The sequence below is a fragment of the Corvus moneduloides genome, chromosome Z (assembly GCF_009650955.1).
Source record: "Corvus moneduloides isolate bCorMon1 chromosome Z, bCorMon1.pri, whole genome shotgun sequence".
Taxonomy (NCBI): domain Eukaryota; kingdom Metazoa; phylum Chordata; class Aves; order Passeriformes; family Corvidae; genus Corvus; species Corvus moneduloides.
Genome location: NC_045511.1, coordinates 68,616,113 through 68,632,380, shown reverse-complemented (window position 1 = coordinate 68,632,380; position 16,268 = coordinate 68,616,113). Strand labels below are relative to the sequence as shown.

Sequence of the window (16,268 nt, the reverse complement as noted above, 5' to 3'; positions counted from 1 at the left end):
GGAAATCGACCAAAGAAACACTTCAGGACTGGCAGAAGTAACACTGAGTCGTGGCTGAGCTTAGCAGAGCACCAGAACCAAGGGAGAGGGCCTGAAAAAGACTTTGAGGAAGTGCAACCCATTCTCAAAGCACTGTCAACTGTATCTGTGTCGCGCTATCGTAGGTTTTAAGGTTGTCTCCCCTGTTTCATAGATAATGAATTCACTTAGCTGCTCTTAGGATTAGAAAGCATTACTTAACATCTACACTAAAGGCCTTTTGTGGCAGTTTATATCCCTTACTACTTAGTCCAGACACAGCAAAATGACAGATCCCATTTGGTGCTTGCAGATGATTGTCTTGTTTTGACTTTCTGAATTGACCTTGGTGAAGTCTTCTGAAAGGAGTGCTCTTGGAGACTCATTTATTTACAGACTGAGTAATTGTCCAAAGCCAATGAAGAGCTTTGCTCTGGCCTTGAAAATTCTTTTAGTTCGAAAGTCTTCCCTTAGGCTGTATTGTTGCTCCTGGGTTTAACAGGGTAGTTAGAAATAAGGTAGATAGCAGCTGTATGAATACCATCACTATGTGCAGTAGCTTAATGCTTCTGAATATTTTTGAAAATGCCAATTCAGATGGCACATATCACAATTTTGTTTGCCAGATGTTCTTGTAAGGAATGATACTTTCTCAATGCTCGTTTATTATATTTAGTCATTTGACAAAACTCAGGGGTAGTCTGCGGGTTGAACATCATTGTGTTCTTGTTTTTCATAATGCAGTTGTGTTTTAAGAATGTATTACTAAGTTTTGTTTGTTTATGAAGTTAGTTGTAGAAAAGTAATGGTTCTGCTTTTTGTTCCAGGAAATACAGTGTTTACATAAATGCTGTTTGCTAAAATGCCTTCCCTGTACTCTGGTTTCAGTTCTCCTTGCAAACAGATATGACCAGAAGGCAGCTGGAGTATGAGGCCAGGCAAATCAGAGCTGCAATGGAAGAACAACTGGGCACTTGTCAGGACATGGAAAAGCGGGCACAGGTAGAGTTTGTGTTTGAAAGGAAGGGAAAAGCTTTCCCTGCATTTCTATTAAATTACTGGAATTGTATCTTTAAACTGTGTGTAAAGACATTAGCCTTTCCAATAGAAAAGTAGGAATCAGGACATATAAAATTATTGCTCAGCAAAAACATCTGCTTGTTGGAAATAAGCCTTTTGATTCAGCAGATGTAGACAATTTATTCAAGAGAAAATATTTTTAATGATAATTTCCCTACAATTTACTACCATTTCAGCTTCAAAAAGGCCCATGTATTTGCAACTGCTTTATTTTGCATCTTTTTGCTGGATTTCTTCATGCTTTTAAGTTTAAAATAAAATCCAGCTACCGTTCTTAAGTTTCCTTAGCCAGAAAACATGTATCAGGGAATAATCTTTTCAAACAAGGTGTTCAAGTAAAATGTAATTCACAAACATATCTGAAAGTTGTTTGCTCTCACCAAGAGTTGTTTTGCATTCATGATGAGGATATGTACATATCTAACCACATGACACACCCATTTGGAAGTATAAATCAGAATATAATCATATGCAAACCATAAATTAAATAGTCAGTTGGTTGCTGGCTATAAAAAGTAATCCCCCATAGTAGGAAAGCAACAATATGAATTATTTATTACCGTTTATTTCTAGACATAGTAAGATTAGTAAGATTTGGGGGTTTTATGGCGAATGAGACAATAATCAGTATTTTCAATACAAAGTCTCTTTAGTCTTTCTTTCCCTCACTAAGTTGTCTCAACACAAAAAACATGAGAAACATTTCTCATTTGGTTTTACATTAAGCTAAAGCAGCTGTTCTAATTGCAAGAGGTAATCAGAGTAGCTGCTTTAAATTTTAAAGTGAGTAATCTAGCAGGACTTTTCAGAAAATTCGTACAGTTAAAGGTATTTAGCCAAACAGATATCCTGCAGCTGTTGGGTTATGTGTGCAAGGCTGTGCAGGTATTTGTCTGTGCTGATGTTCTCAGACAGGCCCAAGTTTAGTCTGCGTGGAGAGTCACTGGCTCTGATCTGGGAGCTGTAGGGCTGTTACCGAGGTTTATCAGCAGGGATGATGCCCTCTATGAATTCAGCTGTGCAGTTTGTGTCAGCCTGCCCCCAGTGAAGGTTCTGCACAGCAAAACTCCTGGAAAGTTCTCCTGCTGTTAACAGGCTTAAGCTAGAGGAAGGTGAATTAAGCAAAATAGCCAAGCTAGGCTGCTGGAAACGTTCTAAATGCACTCAGGCAGGGATCAAAAGCAATTATTCAGACACACAACTTGGCTATAAGTTATATCACTATATGGAAGTAATCAAGCTGATGCTGAATTTGCTTCTTCCCTGATTGTTGGGGGGTTTTAAAATTTGGTGGGGGGAAAAATGCTGCCAAGATGATGTTGAAACATTTCGTGGGTTTCTGAGTTAATGTTTGACATGAGGTTTGTCACAGCTGTTTTATTCTCTCTCTGCATCTGTGTAACACTTACATGCTTGCAGGAATTACAGTGCCTATTGTGATTATATGAAGATTATTGAATACAAAACAACTACTTCTGCATGTGCTTCTTGTGAATTTAACTGGTAATTCCCCTTGGTTTCATTCTGCCAAGGACCAGTGCCAAAAATGTGTAGAAGCTCATTGGTGTACAAGTACATAAGAGCAATTCCTGTGTTACTTCACTGTGATGTTTAAATGCAAAACGAAACATTTGTATTTGGCAGGGATATTCAACTTGGTAGTTTTTCCACTTTCTTTCTGCTCAGTATTTTCCTTCCACCCAAACTGATTGGAATACACAATACTATGCAAAATGGAGGCTGAAGGGAAAGAACATTTCAGCTACATAAAGGCCAGCATTGCAGACATCTCTGAATTAAGAGTCCCAAAGATTATTCTGTTAGAGAGCTGGTAACCTGCAGTTGCCCAAGTAGACATTGCACTTTTCTGTAGTTGCCCTTTCTTGTGGACCTTGAAAATAATGGATTTCTCCCATTTTTTGTCTGGCATAATTGGGCTTTGTTTCCTTCTGAAGCAATTTAACTCAGAGCAGCTCACTGTAGCTGTCTTCTATGAAGATTGTTCACAAGCACGTGCCCAGCAGTTGTTCAGAAAGATGTATAAGAAGCCTGTTGGCAATTTATTTCAGCTTGTTTAATGATTTGCACTAACTTGTACTATTCTCTGAAGCTGATAATTTCACACAGAAGTGCTTACTTGAAAAAAAGCAAAACACTCTTAGCAATGTTTTATTTTTACTGTTCAAAGGTTGTAGCCAATATACTTAGTAGTAAGTAAAAGCAAACGTAATTTCTGTAAGATACATTAAAAAAACTTCAATTCTGAGACTGAATTCATGTTCACATAGAATTTATTTTTCCTTCATGTCAGAACAAAAAGGATCTAATTTTTTTAAGGTCAAGAGTTCCTTAAAATCTTACATGAAATTACCATTCCTACAAGAATTTATCCCAAGATCTCTTAAGAGTTTGCTAAAATAGCAGACGACAAAAGATACAAGAAAATTTAGATTCTGGAGTCTTAGACAGATAAACATTTCAGCACTGTTATATTTATACAGTGGTCTTGTATGTAGACCAAGCCATTAATAAATTTGTCCATTATATATGTTTATTTTGGAAAAAACCCCAACCAAACAAAAAAGCCAGACAGCATTTTAAAACAAAATGTTATTCCTGTTTTTACTTGCTATATAGTGATTATTTTTCTGTCACTATGAATGTGGAGGAATTTTATTTTTGTTTTGTTAGATGCCTCACTGAGGCAGTGAAAGCCAAATAATGTGTAACTTCAAATGTAAAGTTACTTTATAGAGCTATTTTATGTTAACAAAAATTACAAGTAAATATAACAATAAGTGGGCATGTAGTATGAACAAATAGAAATCAAAGGTGATATTTCTTAAATAGGTTCTAAAGTTAAAAACATTCCTAGTGCTTGTTCCATTGTGTTTCTCAGACTTCTGCCCATTTGCCATTAGGTTCTACTTGTGGCAAGAGATGTGTTCTTTTTTTCTGCTTCTACAGTGTTTGGCACAAAATACACTCCTGATTAGTAGAACTCCCCAGTTTCCCTGTAATAGAAAAAAAATTAGTTAGAAGAATGGTCTGATGTTTAAATCTCTGGACTAAAATTGGAAAGGGTGGATAGAATTCCTGTCCCTTTGGAGGACTCAGTAATACTTGGCAAGTCATGCAGTGTTTAATTGTTTTCATCTGCACAAAAATTTTTTTGCAATGTCTAGGTGTGTTTATAAAGATACTTGGATTTTGTTGATGCCCTTTATTGGGTAAATTGCTGGTTACACAGAAAGAAACACAATTTATGGGAAATTTTGGGGAGACGTGTCTTTTGAGTACTTCAAGGGAACCTATAAGAAACTTTTTTAGCAGGGAATAGTGATAGGAGAAGAGGTAATGGCTTTAAATTTATGGAGAGTTGATTCAGATTAGGTACAAGAAAGAAATGTTCTGCAATGAGAGTGATGAAACACTGGAAGAGGTTGCCAAGAGGCAGCAGGGGCCCCATCCCTGGAAACATTCAAGGTCAGACAGGGCTTTCAGCAACCTGATTTACTCAAAGATGTCCCTGCCCTTGGCAGGGAGTTTGGAATAGATGACCTTCCAAGATCCCTTTCAACCCAGACTATTCTATAATTATATAAAATTCAAGTAATTCTTAAGGACAATGAGAGACATATTTTCACTGTCACGCATCATGTCACCAATGCATAGATATTCCCAGAAATATTTTTTATTAAATTTCTAATACTTAAAAATTTCTTGAACCAGGAGCAAAGGGTGGGATGAATTATCTGTTTGCCTCTATGCTGAAGCTTTTATGTGTTTCCAATAATTTGCTTTACAAAATCAAATCAAATTTATAGCTTAATGTAGCTTCCAACTCTACTAAATGTTGATGCTGTGGTACATTTTCCACAGCTGCTTCTGGTGTGTTTCAGTAATTAATTGTATTTGTGGTTACATTTTCTTTTGTATTTCTGAATTTTCTAGACAGCATTGTTTCTCTATTGCATGTGCATCTTTTGGTATTAGCACCTTTTAAAAGTTCATCTTACTTCCATTTTCAGTTTGTAAACATGTCAAATAAGGTTGGTTATAATGCTGATCCTTGCAGTGTCCACTAGATTGCTTTTCTAGTATAGCACTAGAAAACATCAAGTAATCAAGTAAATTAATCAAGTAAAAGCATCAGAATTTTTTTCAGTATGTCCATTTTATTAATCTATTCATGGCACAAAAAAACCCCAAAAAACCTGTTTAATCAGTTTGGTGTTCTGCCCACATTTAAAGTCAAATAATGTCAATTTATTAAATTATCAAGATCATGCACTTACTGTTTCACAGACTCATAATGCATCCTGTGCTTCACTGTACAATTTGCGGAGTACGTGTATCCTGTTACATTTGGAGTCTCTTAACATTCCATTTTCTAACCACAGAATGGTTGCAGTGGGAAATGAGTAGCAATATGCCTGTAAAAGACTGATTCAGAGATGTCTGTAAAATCCCAGATAAACCAAAGAAGCAGTATGTAGATTTTTTTTTTTTTTAATAGGTAACCTGTTAAATTCTTTGAGATTTGTAGGGGCAGAAAATTTCAGAGGTTAGGCATAAGCAAAACTCCCAAATCAATATAGCAATTGAATATAATAGAAATCTGTCAGGGTCTCATACCTTCAAGACACTCTGCAAATAAAAATATCTCTCAGATCTCTGTAAGGCATGTAAAATTCTGATATTTGAGATTAAAGTGAAATAATTTGCTAAAGATCTGCATAAAATGTCAGTTTCAGATGCAGGAATATTGTGCAAGTTAAGGGGAGCGTTTTGTTATAGCTAAATGTGTGCCGTGTGATGACCTATTACATCCAAATGAGTATCAGTGTTATTAAAATCCCAGCTACTCACTTATGTTTTGAATGCTTGCAGTCATTCCTTTCATTATGAAGAACACTTGAATTACTGCATGTAGTACCTGCTGCATGCACCTACTGAAGTAGGTTTGTTTTGTAGTCAGCAGTATTTGCCAAGAACTCTTCATACTGTCACTCTATACAGTAAGTAAAAGGAGTTTCTGAACAAAATCAAACGTGAAAATCCATTCATTTCAGGCAAGGGTGGCCAGAATTCAGCAAATAGAAAAGGACATTCTTCGTATACGACAGCTCCTGCAATCACAAGCAGCTGAAGCAGAGGTTAGTGAGCAATGACTTGCCTTTTTTATTGTGGTATGTATATTTTCTCTAAAATCCCAAATTTTTGGAATAAAGTGGTAGGCAGGATTATTCCCATCAGCTGTTGATGTCACAATTAATCAGGTAGACAATATTCTTAGACTGTTACTTGCTCTCTTTCCAATGAACTGAGGATGGAATGCTTGGATTAGTCTTCATACTACTGTGGAGCTTAATCAATAATCATGTATCAGTTAAAAGTTTAGCTTGAAATTTCAGTAAAAATTTCAATGTGCAATGTGCTTATAAAGGCTGAGTCTTGGTTTTACAAATAATTAAAACAATCGGTTGTATATGCCTTTCTAATGAATCTCTGATAAGCACCTTCATGGTTTGCTTGTCTTTTGAAAGAGACAAGATGTAAAACAAGCATGAATAGAGCTTCTGTCAGACTTCATTATAAAAGCCTAATATATTTTTAGTGTTTAAGTACAGGGTTCTATATTAAGAAATGCAGGATGCTTCCTGTAAATTACAAAGTCCATAGCAGTAATTGCCATTAGCAGGAACTGCTCTTGTAGTGGAAATTCACATAGAATGTCAACTCCATTTCTTGTACTGGTAAATTAAATTGTGTGTTTGACATGAATATTTTATGACTTGTCTTCACCCAAAATAACTACAGGAAAAGCTCAGAGCATCATTTGGATCACTAAATGATAAAGGATATATATTTTTCCATTTTGTAAAATGCTGGTTTCATAGTTCCAGGATTTGGGGGAAAATAAATTTTTTTAAGTGATGCAGACAATAGCGTGTGAAATTAAAGTTGCCTGATCTATTGACATGAGTCAGTCCAGGTGTTTATAGATAGTGACAAGATCTCCCTGAGCCTTCTCCTTCTCCAGCTGAACAGTCGCAGTTCTCTCAGCCTCTCTGTGTGTGAGAGATACTCAGGACCTAAGGACTGCTGTAGCCTGTACAGGACTTGTTTCAGTGATTCCATTGTAAATGCAGCTGTACTATGCTGGGGAGGCCTGAACAGGACTTTGGGTGCTGAGTAGAGAGGAAGGGTTACCTCCGTGGCCCTGCTGCCAATACACCCCTCACTGCAGCACAATATAGTATTGGACTTTTTGCCACAAGGGCCTTTAAAAGGATGGCCCACCAGAACCTCCAGGTGCTTCCCAGCTGCACAGCCTGTGCTGGTGCCTGGAGTTGTTCCCTCACAGGCATAAGACTTTGCACTCCCTTTCTTGAGCAGCATGAGCTTCCCTTCAGCCCGTTCCTCCCACCTGTCCAGGTCCTGTGGAAGGCAGCTGAGCTGAGCTATATCAGCTTCTCTAACTCAGGGAGGGTGCACTGTGTCCCAGCATGCAGGTGTTGAACAGTACTGGTCTCAGTATTAACTCTGGCTTGCCTCCAGCTGTACTTTGTGCTACAGATTGCAGCCCTCTGATTCCCAGCTAGTCCAGCAATTTTCAGTCCGCATCCCTGCACTCATCCTCCTGTTTGCTCCCCAAGCAGCAGTGCAGGGACATGCCAGACAGAGACACCCAGCTGCGCCCATGGCCCAGCACAGGCTTGGGAGCTTTCCCAGCAAGATTCTCCTTGTTCTTCCTTGCGTGCCTGTGCTCAAGGACATTCCTCTTATCTCGGTGTGCATTGCCCTTGTGTTCCCACCAGCCAGGGCTCCTGCCTTGCCAGCCCTACCCCTCTGTCCCTGTCATTTCTGGTGTAAAGTTCTCCTTACCTGGTTGACCGGCCTCTCAACGGATATTTTTGCCCTGTGTAGCCAGATAGATCCTGTCCCCAGAGTGTTTATCTTTTACTCTGGTAGGAGAAAAACCCCAGTATTTTGAACTTACTTCTCAATCAGCATTGAGATGCAACTATAGACAAAAGGTTTTGTCTTAGTTTTTCACTCCTGTCACCAAATTATTTGGCTGCCTCATACACTGAAGTTCCAATATATTGAAATTTTGGTATGGTGTGTTTTATCTGGAAAGTGTTTCAGTATCTGGTTGCATAGTTACATGTTTTAGGACAGTTACCAGGGTGCTGATGGTGGTAAAGGAGGCAGTCACTACACACACCCTAATACTTTGTAGTGTGTTTTAATCATTTCCAGGTGATGACCATCTCCTACAGAGAACAGCTAGATCTAATTCTGAAATTGTTTGGTGGTGCAGTCACACTGCAAAGTCCATATAACTGAAAAATACAAACATGAGACATTTTTTATATTTTTATCCTATGCCTGATACTGTTACTGAACAAGTATATTTCTTCAAGAAGTCTATGTGGCAGTGGGAAAATGCTGGAAAATTCTTTTAACCTTAGCACAATAGTGTTTGATCCCTGTATTTGTGGTTAATGGTTAGTTTTGTACCATACAGTGCTTAGCAGAAATGCCAGAGATTAGCGTGGCCTTCTGTTAACTCCCTACATCTGTGACTAATAAGTTGCATTCTAACTAATGCTTCCTTATTTACTTATATCAGTAAGTAATATGTACTAGCTGATATCTTAGTTGAGAACAAGGATTGGGTGTGACAACAAAGAATGATAAGAGAAGTACATTATGACCTGACCATATTTGAGATACACTGAAGGAGAAAAGATTCATCAGAAGATCTGAACCGTATCCAGATAAATGCATGGGGATAATTAGCATATATGCATGTAGTCAGGCAATGTGATGAATATGTATTAGTTTCAGGAATATAACCCAGTCTGTTAGTCTGTTACTGAGCATGCTTCAGGGAGAATTCCCCATGCATCCAGCACTGCTAATAAAGAAAAGTTGGCTTTCTAACCTGGGAAATAGGTTAAAGAGTTTATTTCCCCTTTTTCAGTGCCAATACCCAAATTGAATGTGCTCCTTATGTTATAAAGATCTCGTAACAACAATAATGAATAACACAGCTTGTCTACTGATACAGTAGGCCCTGTGGTGATGCCAGTCACTGTGGAATCCAAGTGCAATAGGTCTTGAAGAATAAGACCAAATATAACGCTACAACATAAAATCAGCTTTTGGAAATCAATGAGCAGAGAAAATTCTGACATACGTTTTATCACACTTTTAAAGTTTGGCAAATTGCTAAGTCTTGTGAATGATTCTAGAAAAATTTGGAGTCATTTACCTGCAGGTGGTGGTATCTTCATCTGCTGTAGGATTAGAGCTGTCCAGAAAGAACTTTTGGCTGTTGTATATGTGAAGTACTTCCGTTAGGCAGTGTTGCTGTACATAAAATGTAAAGGATATTTTTCTTCCTGAGATTGTGCTCAGCAGGTTTTAAACTATGATGGACAGGAGCATTTTCAAGGATTTGACTCACCAGACTTTCTTCTGTCTTTGAATCAACTGTAGCAAAATTATTTCTTACAGTTTCTTAATTTCATTTGTTGCATTTTCCATTTTCTTATCTATATCTTACTTATACATGTATGTATATTGTGTTTAATATGACGTAATGGCAATTTCTAATGAATATATAAGTGTCTGCTTTGGCAACTCAGGTTGACAAAATATTAGGTAAAATTATCTGTAATTGGCTTTCTTAGCAGAAATAGTCAAGGTCTACTATGCTAGCTAGAGTTTATAATTTTCTACTGATAAATACATGGAAATTAATTGGTAATGATAGTTATTGTTGACTTCAGAAGCACTTAGAAAATTGTGGCAAATGCAATAGAAGGAGCTCCACGTCCCTGTAATCAGCACATGCCATCTCCCACCGTTTTGCTGCAAGAGCAAACAAGTGAACTCTGTCAAACTGACTTTTATGGTCTGATGCCAGAATTCAGCAATGACAGTGGCTACAAACCCAGCTTACACCTCCTCAAAAGTCATGCCTCAAAACAGGTGGTGCAGTTTAACCCAGGGAACCTGGGTGCCATTCTCTGGAAGCTGTGCCTCATGTAGGGCTTACAGAGCCTGCTGCTGTTCACATGCTCTTGTTCTTTAATGATGTGGTTGGTAGATTCTGTATTTTCTTCCACAGGTCCTGTGTTCAGTGTTGAAAGGTACCATGAAGAGGGGACATACTTCCAGTGGTTATATTGCCTTTCCAACCATTAATCTGCAATCTGTCAGAGGAATATTTATTTACAGTAACACTGTATCTATAAAAAAATATATTTACATTATCCATGTATGGATACATGCTATTTTCATATATAATACATAGATGTGTTTAAATTAATAATGTATATGTATAATAAGTATTTATATAAATACTCAGTTTTCAACTAATAACCTGGTATCTGCTGCCCTGTGTTGTTATTAACTCCTTTGTGCCAGTCTGATTGAAGAGAACATCTCACTTCAAATTACTTCAGTGGCTGAAGGGGTAGGAAGTCTTCACTGAGAACTCACAGATTTGATGTTCAAGTGCAGCTGATAACTCATGTGACAGTAACAAGTTTGCACATTGAGAGCACATTCTGCATTTCAAATTAGATAAACCCTGCCAGTAACTGTTAAAAACTGCCTTGCAAATTAATTCATGCGTTGACTACTTTTTGTATTGGCATAGTCTTGAGAGTGCTTAGGGGAAATGGGAAGGCACTTCATTCATAAATAGCATGTAGCAAACAAATGTATGTTAACATGAGCAGAGAGTGTTAAAGGAGAGCAGAAACTTCTCCTGTGAGGGAATGAAATATCTCTGTGTCTGTGCTCTGGATGCAGCAGAGCTATTTAATACCAACACACCATCGTCACCACCCTGCCCCAACCCCAGGAGTGTTCTTGGAAGAGAAGTATTACTCCCTCTCAGGTGACCCAGTGGGTCAGAGCTCTGCTAATGAACCATTCAGATTTTTACCTCTAGGCATGTTCAGTACTGCTTTCTTCGTGCGGTTCAAAAAGTCATTTAATGACTGGAAAATTCTATCTTGAGTTGCACTGGAGGCTTACATGTAGATTTTATCAAACTCATAGTTATACTTTTTTCAAGACTGAATGTATTGTGAGACAGGGATTCAGCATTATACTGTGTTCACCACATGTAGAGCAAGGCCTGATCTTGACTGGGTGCACCACTCTTGTACTGGGGACCAGAGTTTCTTTAGTTACTGTAGGAACATCAATAGCAGTTTCATTTCATACACAGTGACAGAGATGGTGAAAAATTACAGATCAGATTTAAAAGAATAGTAACACTGTGTGTCCTAAAATACTTTGAGATTTGCTTTGTGGTTTACTCCTTTTCTGTAAGTGAACATATCAAGAAATTTGTTACCTGTAGTTGTTTCCAATTTTCTCGTATTATTAGTCGGTGTAATATGCCTGCATTTTTTACATACCTTATTCCTTTACTTAAGCTACAGGTTTTACTTTTAAATTTATCCCTAAATTACCATTTCACATGTATTATGGTTGATTACTGATTTCTGAAATTCTGCTCAATGTTAAGTGAGACTCTTCTGTCTTAGATGAACAAAACAGTTATTTATGCCAATGATACTGTATGAATTTGATCACTGAGAGTAACTAAAGATGTTTCAGGGTGTGCATTGAAGAGAGGTATTGCTAAAAGTCAGAGATAAATATCCTTAAAACAAGATGAGGCAGACTGTGCTGTCATAGGCTCTGCTGCTCAAGAACACTGCAGAGCCACACAGAAACTGCATGACATATACCACATGTGGCTAAACAAATTAATTGAAATTGTGTTGTCTGTTAGGTAGTAGCCTCTCAGTCTGTGAAATGAAGCCTGGCAACAAAAACAATGCTTAAAAAATAGTCTTGCTTTTAACTCCAGACTTCAGCCATTTCCATGGATTATTCATGTCTTTCTGGAAATCTGAAATGTTTTAAACACATTAATAGATGACGATTGATACTTGACATATTTCCTAACTGCTCATTTAAATGCCTATCAGCGGCAGGGAGACCAATTTAATTTTTGTGTAGATGTATAAAAGTCTGTTTTCCTAAAGGAACTGAAACCTGTCTGTACCAGCTTGCCGCATCAGTTAAATTTATTTTGACAAAATACTAGATGGATCAGTATCGGGCTATATAAATTTCTTTTCTGTCAAAGTGGCAATTCCTGCACTGTTTGTCCTTGACACTTAGAAGGATTCTTATAATACAGATATCCTTCTGTTCAAGCAGAAATTATTCATCTTTGAATGTGAGGCTTAATTGAACAGCACTGACCGTGGTCTCCAGTAAAAGCAGGGATCACGTGGCCGAGCAGAGCAGACAGTTGTTTGCTCCAGTTCTGTTACATTTCTGATAGGGATGTGAGCACAGCTGATGGAAAATGGTGCTGCTGTGTGTCACAGCAGATCCTTTGTCTTGCAGGGCTGTAATCCTCAGAGGAAATTCTTCGCTTTCATCTCACAGTTTTTTGAAGACGCTCGGTCTTGGCTCTTAATTTTTGAGGCTCGGGGTTATGAAATGCAAAGTGCTGCTCAGTGGCTTCCTGAGGATGCAGTATTGATGCACTCACAGCTGAGAAAGCTTTGAATGGTAAATTGTACCTCATTTCTCTTTGTAATTTCATAAATTCTTGTATTAACAGAGAGTACCTCAAAGCAAGCATGAGGCAGGTTCCCATGATACAGAGAGGCAGAATGAAGGTCAAGGAGCAGCAGAAATCAGCGTGGCAACCAGCAATACTGGTCAGGTAAATAGAGTATTTTGCTTGTTTTAATATAATTAAACATTTGAGACATATGATGCTTACATGTTGGTATTTACCTTACTGTGTTTGCATGCCTACTCATTTAAAAAAAAGTATCTCATTTAAAAAAAAGTATGTTTTTCTTCTTTCCATCTCTGTCTGGGAAATTTCTTGTATTTACTGGAAGGAAGTGTTTTAATAAAGGGAAGTAGAAATACTCAATAATGCAGGGAGGATTTTTCTTTTGTTTAAATGATTAATGAGCCTAATGGTGTGAAGGAGATAGCAAGAATGACTACAGAAAACATCTTTTATTGTAGGTGAATTGTAATATAAGAAGTGTTACTAAATTATGGGAAATTGTTCAAATTTTCATTTTAGAAATTACCACTGAGATATCAGTGATTTTTAAAAAAAGGAGAGAACCAACTTACAGGTTTATCATTAATGTTTCTTTAATATTGTATTATCTAAAGCTTTGAAACTGAAGTATCAAAGAGGTAATCTCTTGAAAGTTGGCTGAAGGGTTATTTAAATGCTTCTAAAAATCTTTCATTGCTGTTCCTCCTTTTATTAGTGAAATACGTTAGTGGAATATTTTGATACATTTGTTTGAATATTTATATACATTAAATTCTGTACTTGTCTTTTAAAACCAGTATTTGTCAATATTTATGACTTCTCTCTTCGGCTAAAAATACTTTTTTTTTTACTGATTATATTCTCTTCATGGTTTCCAACTGTAGCTGAGACATTCCCACTAGTAATTTGGGTTCTTAGAACTTCACACTACAGATTTAATAGCTGAATTCATATATAGGATATTTTTGCTACTCCAGGGAAGTAGAATTATTTAAATATTTCCTAAAGTGTCTTGTAGAAGATTTATCAGAAAGAATTGTGGTTTAGCTGGAATATTTCACTAGATTAAACATTAAGCACAGCCCATCATTTTGCTTTTGAAATACATTTGATCACCATTTGGAATTAAATTCTATCATCCATATCTTACTGAGGTTCTGATTCTTTAATTCTTATGGCAGCTTTATTGTTTGGGAAGAAAACAGTTCAGTGCTGCTTTGTGGCTGAAACCATAATGTATTTAAATAATTGATGCATTGTTGCTATGTCATCCATCTTTGGAGTATGAATTAGGAGTTTTTCTTGGACAATGTATTTTACAGAGGAGGAAGGAAGGAAGAAGGGATTGTCATGTCTTGGCAGACTTAAGCAAATGAAAGATCCATTCATACTTCAGTTGGGGCCTTAACATTGAGGATTTGTGCCATTGTGACCTTTGCCTTGTAAAAATGTATAAAACATGGATATTCCTTCCTCCTGGTGGGGAATAGAGCCAGGGCACTGTATCTGTGTTAAAACAGCCATCTGGGGATTATTTGCTTTCAGTGCAAGTCCAGACGGAGAAGGTTTAATGGATTGGGCATAATGCTTATTTCTGATAAACCAGCTCAGTATACTTAGAGCAGTCACCATTCAGTGGAGTAAAAGAAAAAAAGTTTTCACCAAATTATTTGGTTCTAATTGTTTCTGTAGTCAGTGTTAATTGAAACACTGCCAATTGAACCCAGGATTTTTCACTATTCAAGTATGTCCTTTTCAGCACCATCTTTCAGATGTCTTTTCTTTTCCATTGCACTCTGTTCTCCCACTGAAGTAAAACTTTGTTCATAGCTTTGTTTTGCAAGTTCTATAAAGGAACTGTTGAGATTTCCCATCTTGTTAAGAAAATATGTCACAAAACAGGGAAAAGTACTCAGCTGGCAGGGTAAATAGCAGGGTAAAACAGTAAGTGAAAGACAATAAAGTATAAAAGAAGGAAACCAGATGAACGAGACAGGAAAAGATTTTGAAGGAGGAGGTTCTATGCAGGAAGGGTCTGCGTAGCATTTCCTTGTCATTTCCCGTTTTCTTGGATGAATGGGTACTCACCTGACATGAGTTCCTTGGCATTAGTCTTTACCATCCAGTGAGAAATGCAGTTACACTGCAGTTGAGCATCCTGCTGTCCCCCAGGTAGCACGGCCATGTGATGGCTCTGAAGGATTTGGTTACCTGAATTGAGGTTGATACAGTTTAAGAGAAACAACAGAAAAATTTTGCTATTTCTGTTTACACCATGGTGAATCTTAGTAGTGCCCCAAACTTATGTCATGTTTACCTTCTTGGATGAAACAATCATACTGAGCTTAATAATGGAGCATTTTGGTACGTACATTATGTGGAACCTGTAATCCTCTGAATGTAGTTTGAGGTTAAGGAAATATGAAGGGATTGCAGTGTAAAAATCTGGGAATTCATCCCCATATTCCTAGCACTGAACATTATTTCAGTGAATAATGGAGGAAATGTAGTGTGATTTTCTTCCTAAGGTTTCAGATTTTGATTTTTTCCCCTGTAGTCAACAGAGAAAATAAGGGCTTGTTTACATAGGAAATATACATTGGAATAAATGGTGCTAATATAAATCATTCCAGTTATACTCTTGCATCATAAAATACTTCTTCTGGAACATGTATCACATTTTCTGGATTCAAATGCAAGAGTGAAATGAGTATAATAATGTCTATGTGTTTAAATATTCCAGTATAACTAGATTCTTTTCTGTCTATACAAACGCTTCATTAAGTTACTCCTACCTTGTACTTACAAGTCTCTTTTAACTTCACATTTAAGGTGTTGAACTGCATGAACTGCAAAATTCTTCTTTCTTTGTGGTGCACTTAGAAGAAACATAAACATTATTTCAAAGTGTCTTTCATGGAGTTTTCTTCAGTGTGTTACCTATTTTTATTGAAAAAAAAATATATTCATTGATCCAGATAGTTTGAAAACATTTTGCAAATTAAGCTAATAATTACATTGACAGATCTTAGCTTTTTTAGAGGATCAAAGAAAGACTGGTGACTACTTCAGAAAAACACTTAACTGATACTAAAAGTGTTCTTTAAACAAATATATTTTTTAATTTCCCAAAGCAAATGGGAAGGGAATGACATAGTAAGGGAAACTTCACAGATAGAAAGAAAACAGCAAATTTAAAAAGTAAAGAGTATGAGTGGATAAAAAATGGCAGAAGAAGGAAAAATAAAAATACACAAAATAAATTAAAAGAGGAAAAAAAGGCTAATAATTGAGTCTTGATAATACAGGTAGGACCATACCTTGATTTTAGGAAAATTACATCAAGTAGTGTCAGCATTATTTTATAGTTTTCTATATATAAAAAACTACTCAACCACTCATAATTTGCTTTAGAAATGAACAAATTCAAGTAGGGTCATTCATTGCCCAGATCAGTCTCTTGTTACTGGTGATTTCTTGCATACTTGGTTGTATTCTGAAGAAGTACAGGCCTATTCCCATGCAG

General features: G+C 36.9%; 2 protein-coding genes across 11 annotated transcripts in view; one reads left to right on the top strand and one right to left on the bottom strand.

The window, feature by feature from the left end:
- LOC116437867 (T-cell activation Rho GTPase-activating protein-like) overlaps window positions 1-16,268 on the bottom strand; it is a 633,784-nt gene that overhangs the window by 174,767 nt on the left and 442,749 nt on the right. The window lies entirely within an intron of this gene.
- APC (APC regulator of WNT signaling pathway) overlaps window positions 1-16,268 on the top strand; it is a 95,707-nt gene that overhangs the window by 56,956 nt on the left and 22,483 nt on the right. For 7 of the 10 annotated variants that reach the window (XM_032096149.1, XM_032096148.1, XM_032096150.1 and 4 more), the window contains 3 exons: window positions 907-1,020; window positions 6,174-6,257; window positions 12,779-12,883. In XM_032096149.1, the coding sequence (XP_031952040.1) occupies window positions 907-1,020; window positions 6,174-6,257; window positions 12,779-12,883 (303 nt within the window). Of the gene's footprint in view, window positions 1-906; window positions 1,021-6,173; window positions 6,258-10,246; window positions 10,448-12,778; window positions 12,884-16,268 lie in introns of those variants that run through there. The other 3 variants (XM_032096153.1, XM_032096152.1, XM_032096157.1) reach the window with 2 other exon arrangements.